This window comes from Anser anser (assembly GCF_964211835.1).
Source record: "Anser anser genome assembly, chromosome: 1".
NCBI lineage: Eukaryota > Metazoa > Chordata > Aves > Anseriformes > Anatidae > Anser > Anser anser.
In genome coordinates this window covers 195,651,712-195,665,076 of record NC_139720.1, presented here as the reverse complement: position 1 = coordinate 195,665,076, position 13,365 = coordinate 195,651,712, and the positions used below count along the sequence as shown (strand labels likewise).

Below are 13,365 nucleotides of genomic sequence, written 5' to 3'. Positions count from 1 at the left end.
GGCTGAAGGAAGCCATCTCTACTGAGGACTGCTCGCCCCCCTCCTCCTCTCAGCAGCCTTCTCCCAAGAGACCGTGTTACCCCCAGGAGACAGATCGCTAACCAGGGAGGGATTTCCCTGCGTTGAAGCAAAGTCCCCGGTGTAGCTGCAGTTCCTCGGGTCCCCGCCAGCCAGCCCAACCTCAGCCCAGCTGGGAAGGCAGCAGGTTCACCCACGGGAACACAACGAGAGCTGACAACTGTGCTGTGCTCCCACATGAGGCTGAGCAGTACACAGTCTGGGAGGTCTGCGCCCAGCTCTGAACTTGCTCGGCTCCTTGCTGTGGACTAGACTGCCTGTTTCACAGCAGGGAGGGCGTGCACAGCAAGTGCTCTCCGCTGTCTGGAGAGCTGTGACCAAGCCGTCAGTTCCCATCAGTGCTGACTGCTCATCCACAGCCAGCAGCCCTGAACCAGCTCCTCGGGAGATTTCTCTCTGTCTGACTGGAATACATCACCTAAACACCAAGCTGAAAGAGCTGCGTCTTCCTCTTTAAACAAAGAAGGGGTTTAGGTTGTTACTAAATCTCAGATGCTGTTCCTGTAACAGGAGCAGAAGATAAGGATCAGAGGACACTGCCACTCGTGAGCGTGTGGACCAAACATTGCAGGTGCCTGTGACTAGTCAGGTATACTCCACATGAAGGCAGTGTAATTCAGATATCTGTCATTTATAGTAAATAATTTTAGCTAGCAAATTTAGACTGATTCTAATAAAGCATTGGATCGTGTTTAATTTTAAGTGTTGAAAGTGACAGGAATATTCATGCATCTGCATCAAGCCTACCCTCAGTTGCTTAACTGAAGCGCAGCAGCATTACATATTTAAAACTTCAGGGGAAAAATAAAAAAAGGATCTTTATACAGTGCTAATTAGATGAATCAGAATAGTTTTGTCTGAATTTTGTAGAGTTTCATCTCTTTCTGCTCACATTCCTTAACAGAGCAAAAATAGCAGGCAGAGTTATGTACAGGTCCTTGATAAGCCCCCCCTTCATCTCAGCTTGGTCCCTAAATTTTCTCAGAATTGCTGGTCTGGCTGCTTATAAGGAGCCTCTCTATCTTTCCAACAGTAAATGGTTATTTCTGCATGCAATTTTTATAACCTGCTACATTCAGATTGCAAAAAGTTTCTGAATGCACAAGACTGTATTTCCAGCTCCACTAGATTGGTATTGGTATGTATTGTCTACTGACAGCTATTACAAAATTTTTGCATGCAGTGAACTGAGGTTAGTTTGCATGCTTTAGAGGTGCTTAAACTATTGTTTAAAATACTGTAACTATTCTTAAAATTTCAAGTCAAAAGAAATCAAGTCCACATAGTTCTTCTGGTTTTACATAGGGAATAATAAATCACAAAAACACTGAAGGAGTTGTATTTATATTGGCAAGAAATGGAACAGTAATCACAGATTACACATGCCTGCAAGGTAGCAATATACATAGACAACAACATACATAGTCTCAGAAGCAGAAGAGTTGTACAGAGCCTCAAGGCAAGACATAGTAGAGCAAAGTGAAACAAGGAAAATTTGAGGTAAAATATGCTGGTTTGTTGTTTTTGTTTTGTGTATGTGTGTGTGTGTTTGTTTTGTTTTGTTTTGTTCTTCATAAGTATAGATAAGCAGAGAAGTAACCTTTTTCAGGACAATAAGACATTTTTGATTGCATATGGAGTTCACTCATTACAATAAAGGGTTATGGACCCTCTGATATGTTCAAGGTCCTCGAAGTCCATTTTGAGTCCTTACTGTAAACAGACAAGTCAACCTTTTACTGAATGAGGAGAAGAGGTTTTATTTAGGTAAGTACCATGCTCACACTTCTGTTTCTCATTGTAATACAAATCTCTCATTCTTTAAAGTCCCCACATTCTCCTTCCTTGCCCTTTTGTACCCACTTGAACCACAGCCTCTGTGAAACAGCTACATCACCTGGCATCTATTGTACCTAACACATGCCTAATTGCTCCTATTGTATCCACCATACTTACATGGCAAAAGTTGGTGTTCTTCAGGCACTGCTATAGGGAAATAACAGTGACAGGTGTAGCCCTGTAGCAGGTCTGCTTATGACATTCAGGTCTGCTTATGATATTCAGAAAAGAACAGTCATAATCTTGGTTAAATGCTCTTCACATTGCAATGAATGAAAAAGACTGATTTCAAGTAAAACATGCTGATATCTTCTGACCATTGACCTCCAGCAGGCCTGAGCACATGGCCAAAGCAATGCTCCTGCTCAAAGCTGAAAATACAGCAAACTTCCAGAGCAGCAACAATACGATGATCCACACCAGGTAGCAGAAAAAGAGGCTGCTCCCTCCAGGAGAGTAGTGTGCAGGACAGGCAGATGTTTCGGGTTTATGTGGCAAGGTTTTGGTAGCAGGGAGGCTGCAGGGCTGGCTTGTGTGAGCAGAGCCCAGCAGCTGCCCCAGGTCAGATCAGAGCCAGCTCCAGACGGCTCCAAAAGGGACCCACCACTGGCCAGAGACAAGCCATGAGTGACGCTGGTTGGGCCTCTGGGAGAGCAGATTGAAGGAAGGGGAAATCTGCTGTACTACAGCAGCTGGGAGAGAGGGGTGAGAGCTGAGAGAGAAGCAGCCCTGCAGCCCCCAAGGTGAGTGCAGCAGGAGGGCAGGAGGTGCTCCAGGCACGCAGCACAAGTTCCCCTGCGGCCCGTGGAGAGGCCCCTGGTGGAGCAGGCTGTCCCCCTGCAGCCCACGGGTCCCACACGGAGCAGATCTCCACGCTGCAGCCCGTGGAGGAGCCCCCGGTGGAGCAGGTGGATGTGGCCTGGAGGAGGCTGCGGCCCATGGAGAGCCCCCACTTCAGCTCCTACCCAGTAGCATCACTTTTTTGTAGTAGTGTTTTTTTGGTTGGTTGGTTGGTTTTTTTTGTGGTGGCTTTTCCCTATAACCCAGGTTTTCCCCCATAGGATGGGATTTGCCTGAGCGAGGAATGCTGCTACATGCTTTTTGCTACAGACAGCATCAAGCTCAACATTTTTTGGTCTTATATATTTGCAGGCCTTCTGTGAAAACTCTGTTGGGTACGAACTCTGCATTTCAAATATTCTTTTGATCAATTAGTCACTAAATTTGCAGGAACTCAATAAAAACATAGAGAAGTACAAGGAGAGCAGGAAGGCTTCATGACAAATGGCTTGGGATCTCAAAGTTCAGATAAACGGCCTTGCTAAATCAGCTTCAAAATGTAGAAATTCTTCTTAATGCATCTAGCAACAGTAACTCAGCATGTGTTGCCCTCAGAATGAATTCAGGTTTCTTCAGATGAGATCACTAGTTTTTGGGGGATCTAATGGTGAGAAGAAATGGTGTAAAAAGTTTTCAGTTACCCAGACAGTGTCAGTCTTCTGAACTTTCTTTAGCTTTATAGTGATGGAAAGTGGGAGTCAGAAAAACTAAGTGGGGAGGAAAATAGGTGGGAAACAGTACACAAAGGACCTCTCCAAATACCCTGATAGCACAGACATTACAAACCAACTGGGGAAGCACAAAGACAGTAAAGCCTTGAGCATCCATGGTTTTCTTTCAGTTGGCTGTTCAGCTGGCATGAAACCAGCACACCTCAGCACTGAGATAACAAGCAGGCAGACCACAGTCCAAAAACTCAGTTACTTTAACTTTGACTTTCATATTATCCATCCACTAAAAAAAAATAGCAATAAAATAATTTTTTTAAAAAATCTGTCAAAATGAAGATGAGGAGGATCTAATAGTCAGGGTCCACCTTACTGCTTGTCTCTGCTTTAGTTGAAAGCATAAAGAAGCCCACAAACTATGGAAGAGTTATTACAGATCAGCCCCATTTCTGTCATGGAGGAGTATAAGTAAATATCCTCAATTAAGACCTAGAAAAGTGAACAGAATGCTAAGAGATCTGGATTAAATTAAACACGAGGATAGTGTAGACTGTATGGCAGAGGAAATCTTTCTGCCTGACAAATCCATCATTTTGTGGAATGCCCTCCCTGTTACATTATGGGATGGCCAACAGTTCAGGGGAACATCTAAACCCTAGACATGAAGAACCTAAAAAATGCATAACTGGAAACAAGACAGACCTGGGAAAAAGATCATCACTATGGGTATTGTTTCTGTTCTTATTTATTTTGCACTCACCAACGTGCTTTAGGAAGATGGATGAATAATAAGGTCTTTCCCGTCTATAACTTATGTAGTTCTGTAAGTTTTCATTAACAGGTTTATAAAACTGAGCTTGCAGGGAAATGGGATACCAGAAAATGTCTGAATGCTGCAAAGCAATTTCACAATGTGGGATTTAAACTCATTTTGCCCCCATGAGAAACTTCACTGGGTGACAACTGTGGCATCCTTTGTGTCAGCATAAAAAATGATTTGACTGCTTACAGCACATTTTCCAGGTCTGTGAAAGCCTTTGGGATTATACTGGAGGAAAGATTTAGTTATGTTTCTATGGAAACCATAACTGTTATATAAAAGCCTGTTTAACAAGCAAGAGTGTGATACTGTATCTCCTTCAATGTGAGCCACCTCTGAGATACCTCACTGATAAACTTCCAGCTGGGTTTGAAAGTCTAGCAGGACACCAGTGGGTTTCTCGCACCTCTAATAGGAGTGAGAGTCAGCAGGTACTGCTGGATAACTGCTTAGCATTGTGGCAGAGGTGTTATAATCCCACATGGAAAGTCGCAGTCATTTTGCTAGACTTGAAAATAAATTTTTCATCAGGTAGATCGTGAAGTAATGATCTCCTAAGTTCACATCTTTCTCACTTATCCTCTATTTTATCCATGTGTAACTTCACTGACTCCAATATGACCCCAAGGAGAAACACGGTTATGTTTTTTCATAAAATACTGAAGTGCTCCCAGCTGTTTGTTTGCAAACACCTAGAGATAGAAGTGGTATTTTCTTCACTTAGTTGCTACTTTTCCTGAGATGAAAGTCTCTTTTGAAATTAAGAGCTTGTCCCCTTGACACAACTCTTCCCAGTGAGCACACAGAAATGGCTGTTGCAGTGAAACACAAACGCTGCCAAGAATTGGAATTTATTTTCACACTTTCTCCTTGGAAAATAAGATGTTCAAATCAACTTTTGGAGTATATTTCATGTTTTCACATTGATAGCACTCCCAGCCATGCAGTGGGTTTCATTGCAATCAACTAGAAATAATAAAGCTTGGTGTATTTGATAAGCAAAATAGCAGCAAAAGCTGAGAAGGAAAGTTCTTTTTTAGTTCCTCATGGTTATCTCACCACTAAAAGTTCGCTGACATGAAAAAAAAATCACTGGAGGGAGGAGCAAGGAGTGAAAGACATTCTATATACAACATTATGTCAGGAGGTTAATTTTTAACCTACTCCTCCTACTTAAAGTAGTTTCGGATAGCGTGAAGACACCTTGTCCTTTAGGGTGTGAGCAGCCCTTTATGGATTTTAACAAAGCTATCAACATACAGTTTTGTCAATGCACTTCTAAGTCATTCACAGAACAGACACAGAATGCCCCCCTCCCACCCTCTGAGAAATAGGGGTTGGATCAGAAGAAACATCGACGGGATATCCCTGACTTGTTCAGGTCTTTTCATCCTGCAAGGACTTGTGCAGGAACTTAACTATGCATATCATCCTGTTCCCTCTGAAAATGTTGTTATTTTCCACAGAATGAATTAAGCTCATACAAGTATCCTTACAACATTGCAGCATCTTCACTTGTTTTCTCTCCTATACAAGATGCTGGAGAGGCCATGTGTGTGCGTTGTGATGGTTGATATTCATTAAGAAATGTACCAACCTATGCTGCATTGATGTCATTGAACTGTTTTTGAGTCATCAAAACAAAATAGTTGTTACTCCTTGCTGGAGAGGCCCAATTGTTAGTGCAGGTAAATTTCATCAAACTAGTTGAATTGTTGCAGTGATCATTAAATCTTAGCAAGCTACATAAAGTTAGACTATGTTGTAAGGTGCTATGAGCTGATTCAAGTCTACAAAGTTTTTTTCTGGTGGGACATGGAAAGAGCAAGAAATCTGGACCAAAATAGAAAGTGTCTAAGAAAGGTTCCGCTTTACCTGCTAAAGAGAAATATGTTTTTTATACATCTGGTGTTGCCACTTTGCTGTTAATTCTGTTTCTGAACTGCCAGACAAGACATTCCCTGGGACATCTTGGCTCATTCAGTCTCTCCAGCTTTCAGTGAGCCAGGGAGGTACCTTCTATCCCCTCTTTCCACCAGGATAACTGTTTCTAACATCCCTTGCTAGAACCTGTACTGCCATGGGTAAGCTCCATTTCTGCAGAGATAGAGACAAAACCGGTGGGTACAAACCCTGCAGCAACTTCTCAGTCCAAAACTTAGGGTTGAAACACAGTACCACAATTATATAATCTTGAAGCACAAAGACATGCCCAAAGGCTCAGTGCTGTGGGGGAGGATGAAAGCCAGAATTCAACCCTCCATGAATTCCGTCTTCTGCAACGTCCTGCTGTCTTTCTTTTCAGAACCAACAGATAAACATTCTCCAGTGGTCACATTCTGTAGCAATATTTCCAAATAACTACACTCTGAAAATTCCAAGACAGATGTTTGCAATTGTTTCCTCACTGATAATCACGTTAGTTAATTAGGGTTGTCTTTAAGGGCTAGCAAAGGTAACCAAGACAAACTCAGCACGCTCTGCATGATGCACATCTCTATCATGTATAGCATCTAAAATTGTATGTAGCTAATGTATCTTCAGCTGTTTTCTCTGCATCTTGCAAAATCTAATAAGCTTCAGAACACCTCTGTGATGGAAGGAATATTTATTTTCCTCACACAGAGGGAACGATGCTGCCATAAGGGCTAAGATTCCAAGACCAAATTTCTAAGAGCGTTTCAAAGCTTGGTTCAGATGAACACTACTGACAGCAGGTTTGTTCTGGACGTAACTACTCAGTCTTGTTCAATAGAAATAGCTTTTAGAAATCACTTGTGGAAAGCTCCAGACCTGCTGCTTCTGCTGGTCTCCCTGGGAGCTGTGCCACATGTGCATGGATAGGTGGGAGATTCCTCCCACACCGACTCAGACTCCAGTCCCTAAATTAGAAGTGGAGATAATCCCTACTTAGTCCTTGGTCTGGCCACTGGCCCCATTGTCATCCCACAGGAACTGGCTGGCAGTTCTTTGGCAACATGCTCGTCGCTCCTAGATGTGCCAGGGACACAGAATGAGTTTTGAAAGTCATGCAGCTGTAGCTACTCAGTTTTCAGCTATGCACGGTTTCAGCCACATCAGTTCCAGTGCACTTTGCATCAGCAAAGTGCACTCTTAGTCCCTCATTTCAGTTGAAAGAATGTAATTCCTGTAACCAAATGCCTCTCGAACTAGTGCAGTAAATAGCTGAGACCTGCTCAGCTCGAGCTTCTAAATTGCATTCCCACCCCACTTTTTGTGTAGATGATCTATGTTATGCAAGTGGACCATCAGAGGAGGTCTACCTGAAAGCATTCCACCAGTTTTCAGATGACAAAAGCCTCCCCACTTGATTTTTGAAGTTGCTGATAAATATATGGGAAAGTACATGAAGAGGAGGTAGTGCTCTGTTCTCCAAACATTTCTTGGAACAGCTCTCATTTGGAGTGTCTATTCACACACCAATATGAGGCCGTATTACATCAGGCATAATAGGGAAGCATAAAAGGTCAGTTTAGCTGATGGTGTGAATAATTCTTCCCCCAGTACAACCTCAAAATTTAACTGAATCATTCTTTTGCAGAGAAGAAGCAGATGTTCAGAGCCTTCCAGCTTGGCCTACCCTCCTTAGAATAAATGAGAAATCTGAAGTTCAAGTTGTTTCAATTATCTACATATGCACATACATACACATAAGAAAACAGGCACCAGTTCTTGAACAAATCATTTAAAAGAAAATTAATTACTTCATTCAGGCACTTCAGCTCAGCTCTAATGGCGATTCCAAGAATCAGCTCTCAGAAACCAACTCTACCAGGGGAAGAGAGAAACTACCAAACCTCTCTCCCCACACTTAACTGCTTATTTGGGAAACTGGCTGCACACACAACTTGGATTCACAAAGCATAACTTTCCCAGACACACAATTTACTCACATGCTGAGAAAAAGCACTTGAAATGTCATGTTGCTGCATTCACTGGTGACGCTGAGCACGATACCATAATATAAAATACATGGCAATTTTTACTTGTCCTACTTGCTGTGGTGGAAGGACACCAGTAGCTGGACCTGTAAGACTTCTGTGAAGTCCATGGAGCTGCCACTGCTTGAGCAAAGGGATTCCTCACATTCAGGAAGAAAATACAGACCATAAAACAGAATAGTTCAATCGGAAGAGACCTTCAAAGATCATCTAGTCCAACTGCCTGACCACTTCAGGCAATTAAAGCATGTTAATGAGAGCATTGTCCAAAAGTCTCTTGAACACCAACAGGCATGGGGCATCCACTACCCTTCTAGGAAGCCTGTTCCAGTGTCTGACCACCCTCAGAGTAAATAAATTTTTCCTTATGTCCAGTCTGAACCTCCCCTGGTGCAGTTTTGTGTTGTTCCTGCACATTCTATCATTGGCTAAGTCAATATCAGTGTCACCACAATTCCTTCACTGAATTAAGCCTGTTTTGTTTAGGTGAATACAACTGTTTTTATTCTTATGTCGTCAAATCTCACCTCATTAATTATACCAGATGGTCAGTTTGCAAGTTGAAACTTTCCCTATCACATACGAGATGGAAGACAAACATCTAGAAGCAAATTAAGGCACATCCATTCATGGCATTTGAAAACAATGTATTTTTGGAAGCTATGTTTTCAAATAAAGGGACAAGTCAACCCAGAACTCCCACTAACAGTAATAGCATCAGAATCTAGTTTTAGTTTAATTTGGTTCAGCTTGCTAGAAAAAAAGGTTGCTACTTTGGTTATTTTTTTGCTGCTAAATACTAAAGATGAGGGATTTGAATGTTTATAGAGAGGTAAATATATGACAAATGAAGGTTTTTTTCAGCAAATCCCAAATGGAGATGGAAGTTACAAAATGTTGCCTTGAAGCTATGAATCCCTAGTATTTCAAATGTATTTCAAATGCTGACTGGGCTGGTTTTGCAAAATAAGCATTTAGCTAAAAAAAGAATTGTGTGCTTAAAATGTCTTCAGTCAAGTGGAGGACAGAAAGCAGTTAAGGGATCACCTAGAAAATATCAAGTTATAAAAAACATCTTAAGAGGTTAAGAAATAAATTGGATCCTCAGGTTAAATAATTCAGAGCTATGCAAATTTGAACCAGAGAGTCAGACTGGAAAGGTGTTGGCTTTTTTTTTTTAATGAAATTAAAATCTAGAAAACCGTTAAAGATTTATTGCTGTATCACTGAGGCTTTGGGAAGTGCTTCAGCTGAAGTAACTTTGAATGATGTCCGTGGAGATCCACTCATTTACTCCAGCAGTCCCTCAGGAAGCAGATGATGGGAACCAACACCCTGTACTGTACAGACAGAGCCAAGAGAAATGTGTCTCATTGCTGCAGATTCGATCAAGCCTGAATTGTGTATGGCTGGCTTACCCATTTGTCACCCACCACTTGGATAAAATCCTGTGTTGCCAAAAATGGGAACTGGGCAGAGAAATGACACTAACACCACGAAAAATTGCTATGGGCTCCAAAGGCCAGCATTGGAAAACATTACCAAATAACAAACCTTCAATGAATGTGCTGTGATTGCCGTTGTTTTCACCAATAAAATTCATACTCATCACTTCCATGAGACAGAGAAACTTTTTATTGCAACAGGCATTAGATATGGAGCACTGCAACCAAAGACAGTACAGAGAGTTAGACAGACCAGTGATCTGCTCCAGAGTAGCCCCCTGATTTTGTTATCAAAACCCTTTCAACTAAAGTAAACATTAGGCTTGTTCTGTTCTTTAATCTGCTATATTCCATTGTTCTTAAAAGAAAATACAGTTATTATTTGAGTGTATTTTGATGTAAGTGACAGGAAGAAAATTTAGCCTGGGTGAAGAGCTAGTGTCAAAGGCTGTTGTGTATGTGCTGAGCACAGGATGTGAACTGGCAGAAGAAACACCTAGATGAGCCAGTGGAGCACACTCCAAAGCATCAACAAGAGTTTTAGGGAGCTACAACCCACGCAACTAGCACTATAACCACACTAACATGAATGCTCAGTGTAAGTACCCCTTCTAACCAGATTCCCTAAGGCAGGATCTCAGGTATGAGCTAAAAGAATAGTTGTAAAAAGTGTCTATAGCTCCTGGGGCAATTAATATGTTAATATAATTAATAATCATGAGCCCACCCATATTTCCATTTCCCCAGTTTAGCTCTCATTGGTCATTTTGTTTTTGGTCAGAAACCTCAAGCTGACCCAAGCTGTTACCCATTCTTTGTCTGTCATGTCAAGAGGTCAAATGTTGTTTCAAACAAAGGGACAAACAGGCAGAGCAAACCTGAAAGAAACTCACTAGTCGGAGCAAAAGAAAGTGAGAAATCTATTCCTCACCTCTAAGCAATTGTCGGAGATTGGGTGTTTTAACAGTGATACGCTAGTGGTTACATGATGTGATGATTGTATTAAATACAATGCACCTGGGTAACTGAGAAGTTGTTCTTAGCAGTGGTAGCTACAAAAGGCATCACTATCTACGGCATCATCTAATCTTCATCTAAGGTGGTATGGCAAGACATAAGTACAAACTAAGCCACAAGAGACTTAGTTGCAAGAAGCTAATCCACAAGAAGCTAAGTCACTGAGTCTCTCCCTTCCATCCCATTCTCTGCTTGGACTGGGCCTTCCTTTGTCCTTTCTTGCTGCTTCCTTCATGGTTCTGTCTCTCACCCATTCCCTGCAGATATGGAGGCAATCCATGATCATAAATTGTATTTTAGTTGAAAAGGCACAGGCATTTCCCTGTGTAAAGTTAGAGCCAAGCTTTGATGTCTCATTTGACGTGGGATGTGAGATGAGTGGAACTGTGATGAAGATGGGGCAAGTGCTCACTTACAGCAGAAGAATTTCACATTGTTGAGCGCTGTATCATCCTGAAGCCCCTGTGGAGGCTCTACCTTTGTCTGGAGACCACATATTTTGCAGTTTTTGCTCCATGGGCCAAATCTTCCCCATGACAGCCCATCACCTAGTAGCACAGCCGCATCTGAGCATCTGAACCGGATGTTGTTGGCTGCTGTGTCATCACCTCCTCCTTGAGACTTCTCTGTTCTCAGTGAAAAGGAGACCAAGTAGCCTCTCGGACAAACTTGGAATTTGGTCCAGGTACCCCACCTGCCAAAAAAAGCAGACAAAGGAATATCTGGGCTCTGAAATCCCCTGAGAAGTGCCCCTTCTCCTTACCATGCTGCCCTCGAGCTTAACGGCTCCTGCTCCCAGCAGTGACCAGCACAACATCCTGCTGCAGTCTGTGGTCCCTTACTTTGTCATTCTCGGTTTCCCCCTCTTCCCAGGATGTACTTTTCTCTTCACTGGTATCTCGTTAGAATAATACCCGAAAATCCCAGATTGGATAGTTACAGTTCTGGTGGAAGCTCTAAGGACAGTGTGTTTTGTGATAAATCCCTGGCCTGTCTCTTAAGTACACATTAGACAGCAGTGAGAGCATGCTCTCTGCAATCCCGAGGTGCAGTGCTGTTCACTTCTGCAGGGCCAGGACTTCATCCAAACAGTTTCTAAATATATGGTTAAAAATCCCTTTCCTCACATTTGCCCCACACACTGCAGATTTCCAAGAGGGACTCTAGCCCGGGCACTGTAATTCAGTTGCTCGTAGTGCTCTGCGGAAATTTCAAGAGCAAACAGAAGGCAGTAATGTGAAGTACCCAAATTTAACCACCCTAAAAATGGATGAACAAAAAGCCCAGCCACCTCTTTCAGTTTACTTTATATGCCAGCTCTGTGTAGACAAAGCAAGTCAGAGAAGAGACCCCTGCAAATGGTGACGCCTGTGGATGCTTTGTGAGCCGGTGCCGACAAACGAGGGAGAAACCCGTGCTACTTACTTCCCCACCAAGGACTCGATGACTGAGTCATCCTGGCAACGCAGCCGAATGCCGTTCAGAGCTGTGTCGTCATTTCCAAACTGCGAGGGCTCAACCTGCAGTAGAAGACACACAAGGACTGAGGCAAGGTGGAGAAGGCCCAGGAAACATCCTGTAAGTCCTAAACAGGACAGTCCTTAAGTCCTTCAAGTCCTAAACAGTCCCAACTCCTTTCTGGGCTGAAAAAGAGAAAACATCTTGGGAAGCATGAAGGAAAAGAAAATATCTTGGGAAACATGTAGGAAGCACATCACACCAGGAAAGAGTTATGTACCTACGTAACACTTGCAACATGTTTTTCTTTGTGTTTTTTAACTCTTTCTGACCCAACAAGTGAGGCAGAGACTTTGTCCCAGGAGACATGCTGGGAAAGGCTGCCACTCTCCCTGACTCCTGATTTTAGGCACAGACGTGGCTTCCTCCAGCAACATCAGCCACATGCAGACCACAAATCTGCTGGTACACCTCTATCCTGTTTGACAGCAAAACAATCCTGGCAGTAGGCTTGTTTTTGCTGTATCTAATATGAGACTTCTTTGCCTAAAAAATAAAATAACAGTAATAAAAAAAAAATTTATTTGCTGGACTAATTATGGTGGCTAAATTTTCTAGGCTAAATTTTCCTAAAAACTCAGATTTGGGAGTGAAACAGTGGAAAATAGGGAGAGTTTTACCTTCAGGGCAAATCCCTTGGCGTAGCCGTAGCGGCAGAACTGCTGGCTGCCCCAGTTTCCCCAGTGGCCTCCATTGGGCACAGTGATGACAGAGGTGTATTCACGTGCCGCTGCGCCCAGGGTGCAGAAAGAGAAGATCAGGATGAGGGTTGCTGGCATGAGGAGCTTCATCTCTTCCACTCCACATCTGCTGAAGGAGGGCTGATATATGGACAGGGAATTTATACCCTGCCAAGTCAGCCTGGGCTTCCCCATCAGTCTATCAACAAACACTGTAGGAACAATAGCTCCTGCCCTGGCAGTGACACAGCACTGCTGGCCTGCTTCTAGGAGGTGAGGAGCTCTCCTGGGAGCACAGGGAGTTTGACAACCAGCAGATGCTGTGGCTGGAGAGGCACTCTCCATCACTGATGGGCTATAGCAAGCCCTACGTTGTCCTTTCTGTGCCCGTGGAGCTTGGCAGAGGCTCAGTGTTGATTCCCACTGCTGGCTAGGTGGAGAGCTGGCTACAGGGATGTTTGCCTCTTTGAGTGAATCCAAGTCATAACCATTTTGACT

At 43.0% G+C, this 13,365-nt stretch overlaps 1 protein-coding gene across 1 annotated transcript; it reads right to left on the bottom strand.

Annotated features, from left to right (window-relative positions):
- Positions 1 to 11,037: 11,037 nt before the first annotated feature.
- LOC310886979 (vitelline membrane outer layer protein 1-like) lies at positions 11,038 to 12,978 on the bottom strand (the record flags this gene model as incomplete). The annotated part of the gene is made up of 3 exons (XM_083812314.1): positions 11,038 to 11,363; positions 12,095 to 12,189; positions 12,808 to 12,978. 3 exons carry the CDS (start codon positions 12,976 to 12,978, stop codon positions 11,078 to 11,080), a joined length of 552 nt encoding a protein of 183 aa, XP_083668440.1. The 3' UTR covers positions 11,038 to 11,077.
- Positions 12,979 to 13,365: the final 387 nt, after the last annotated feature.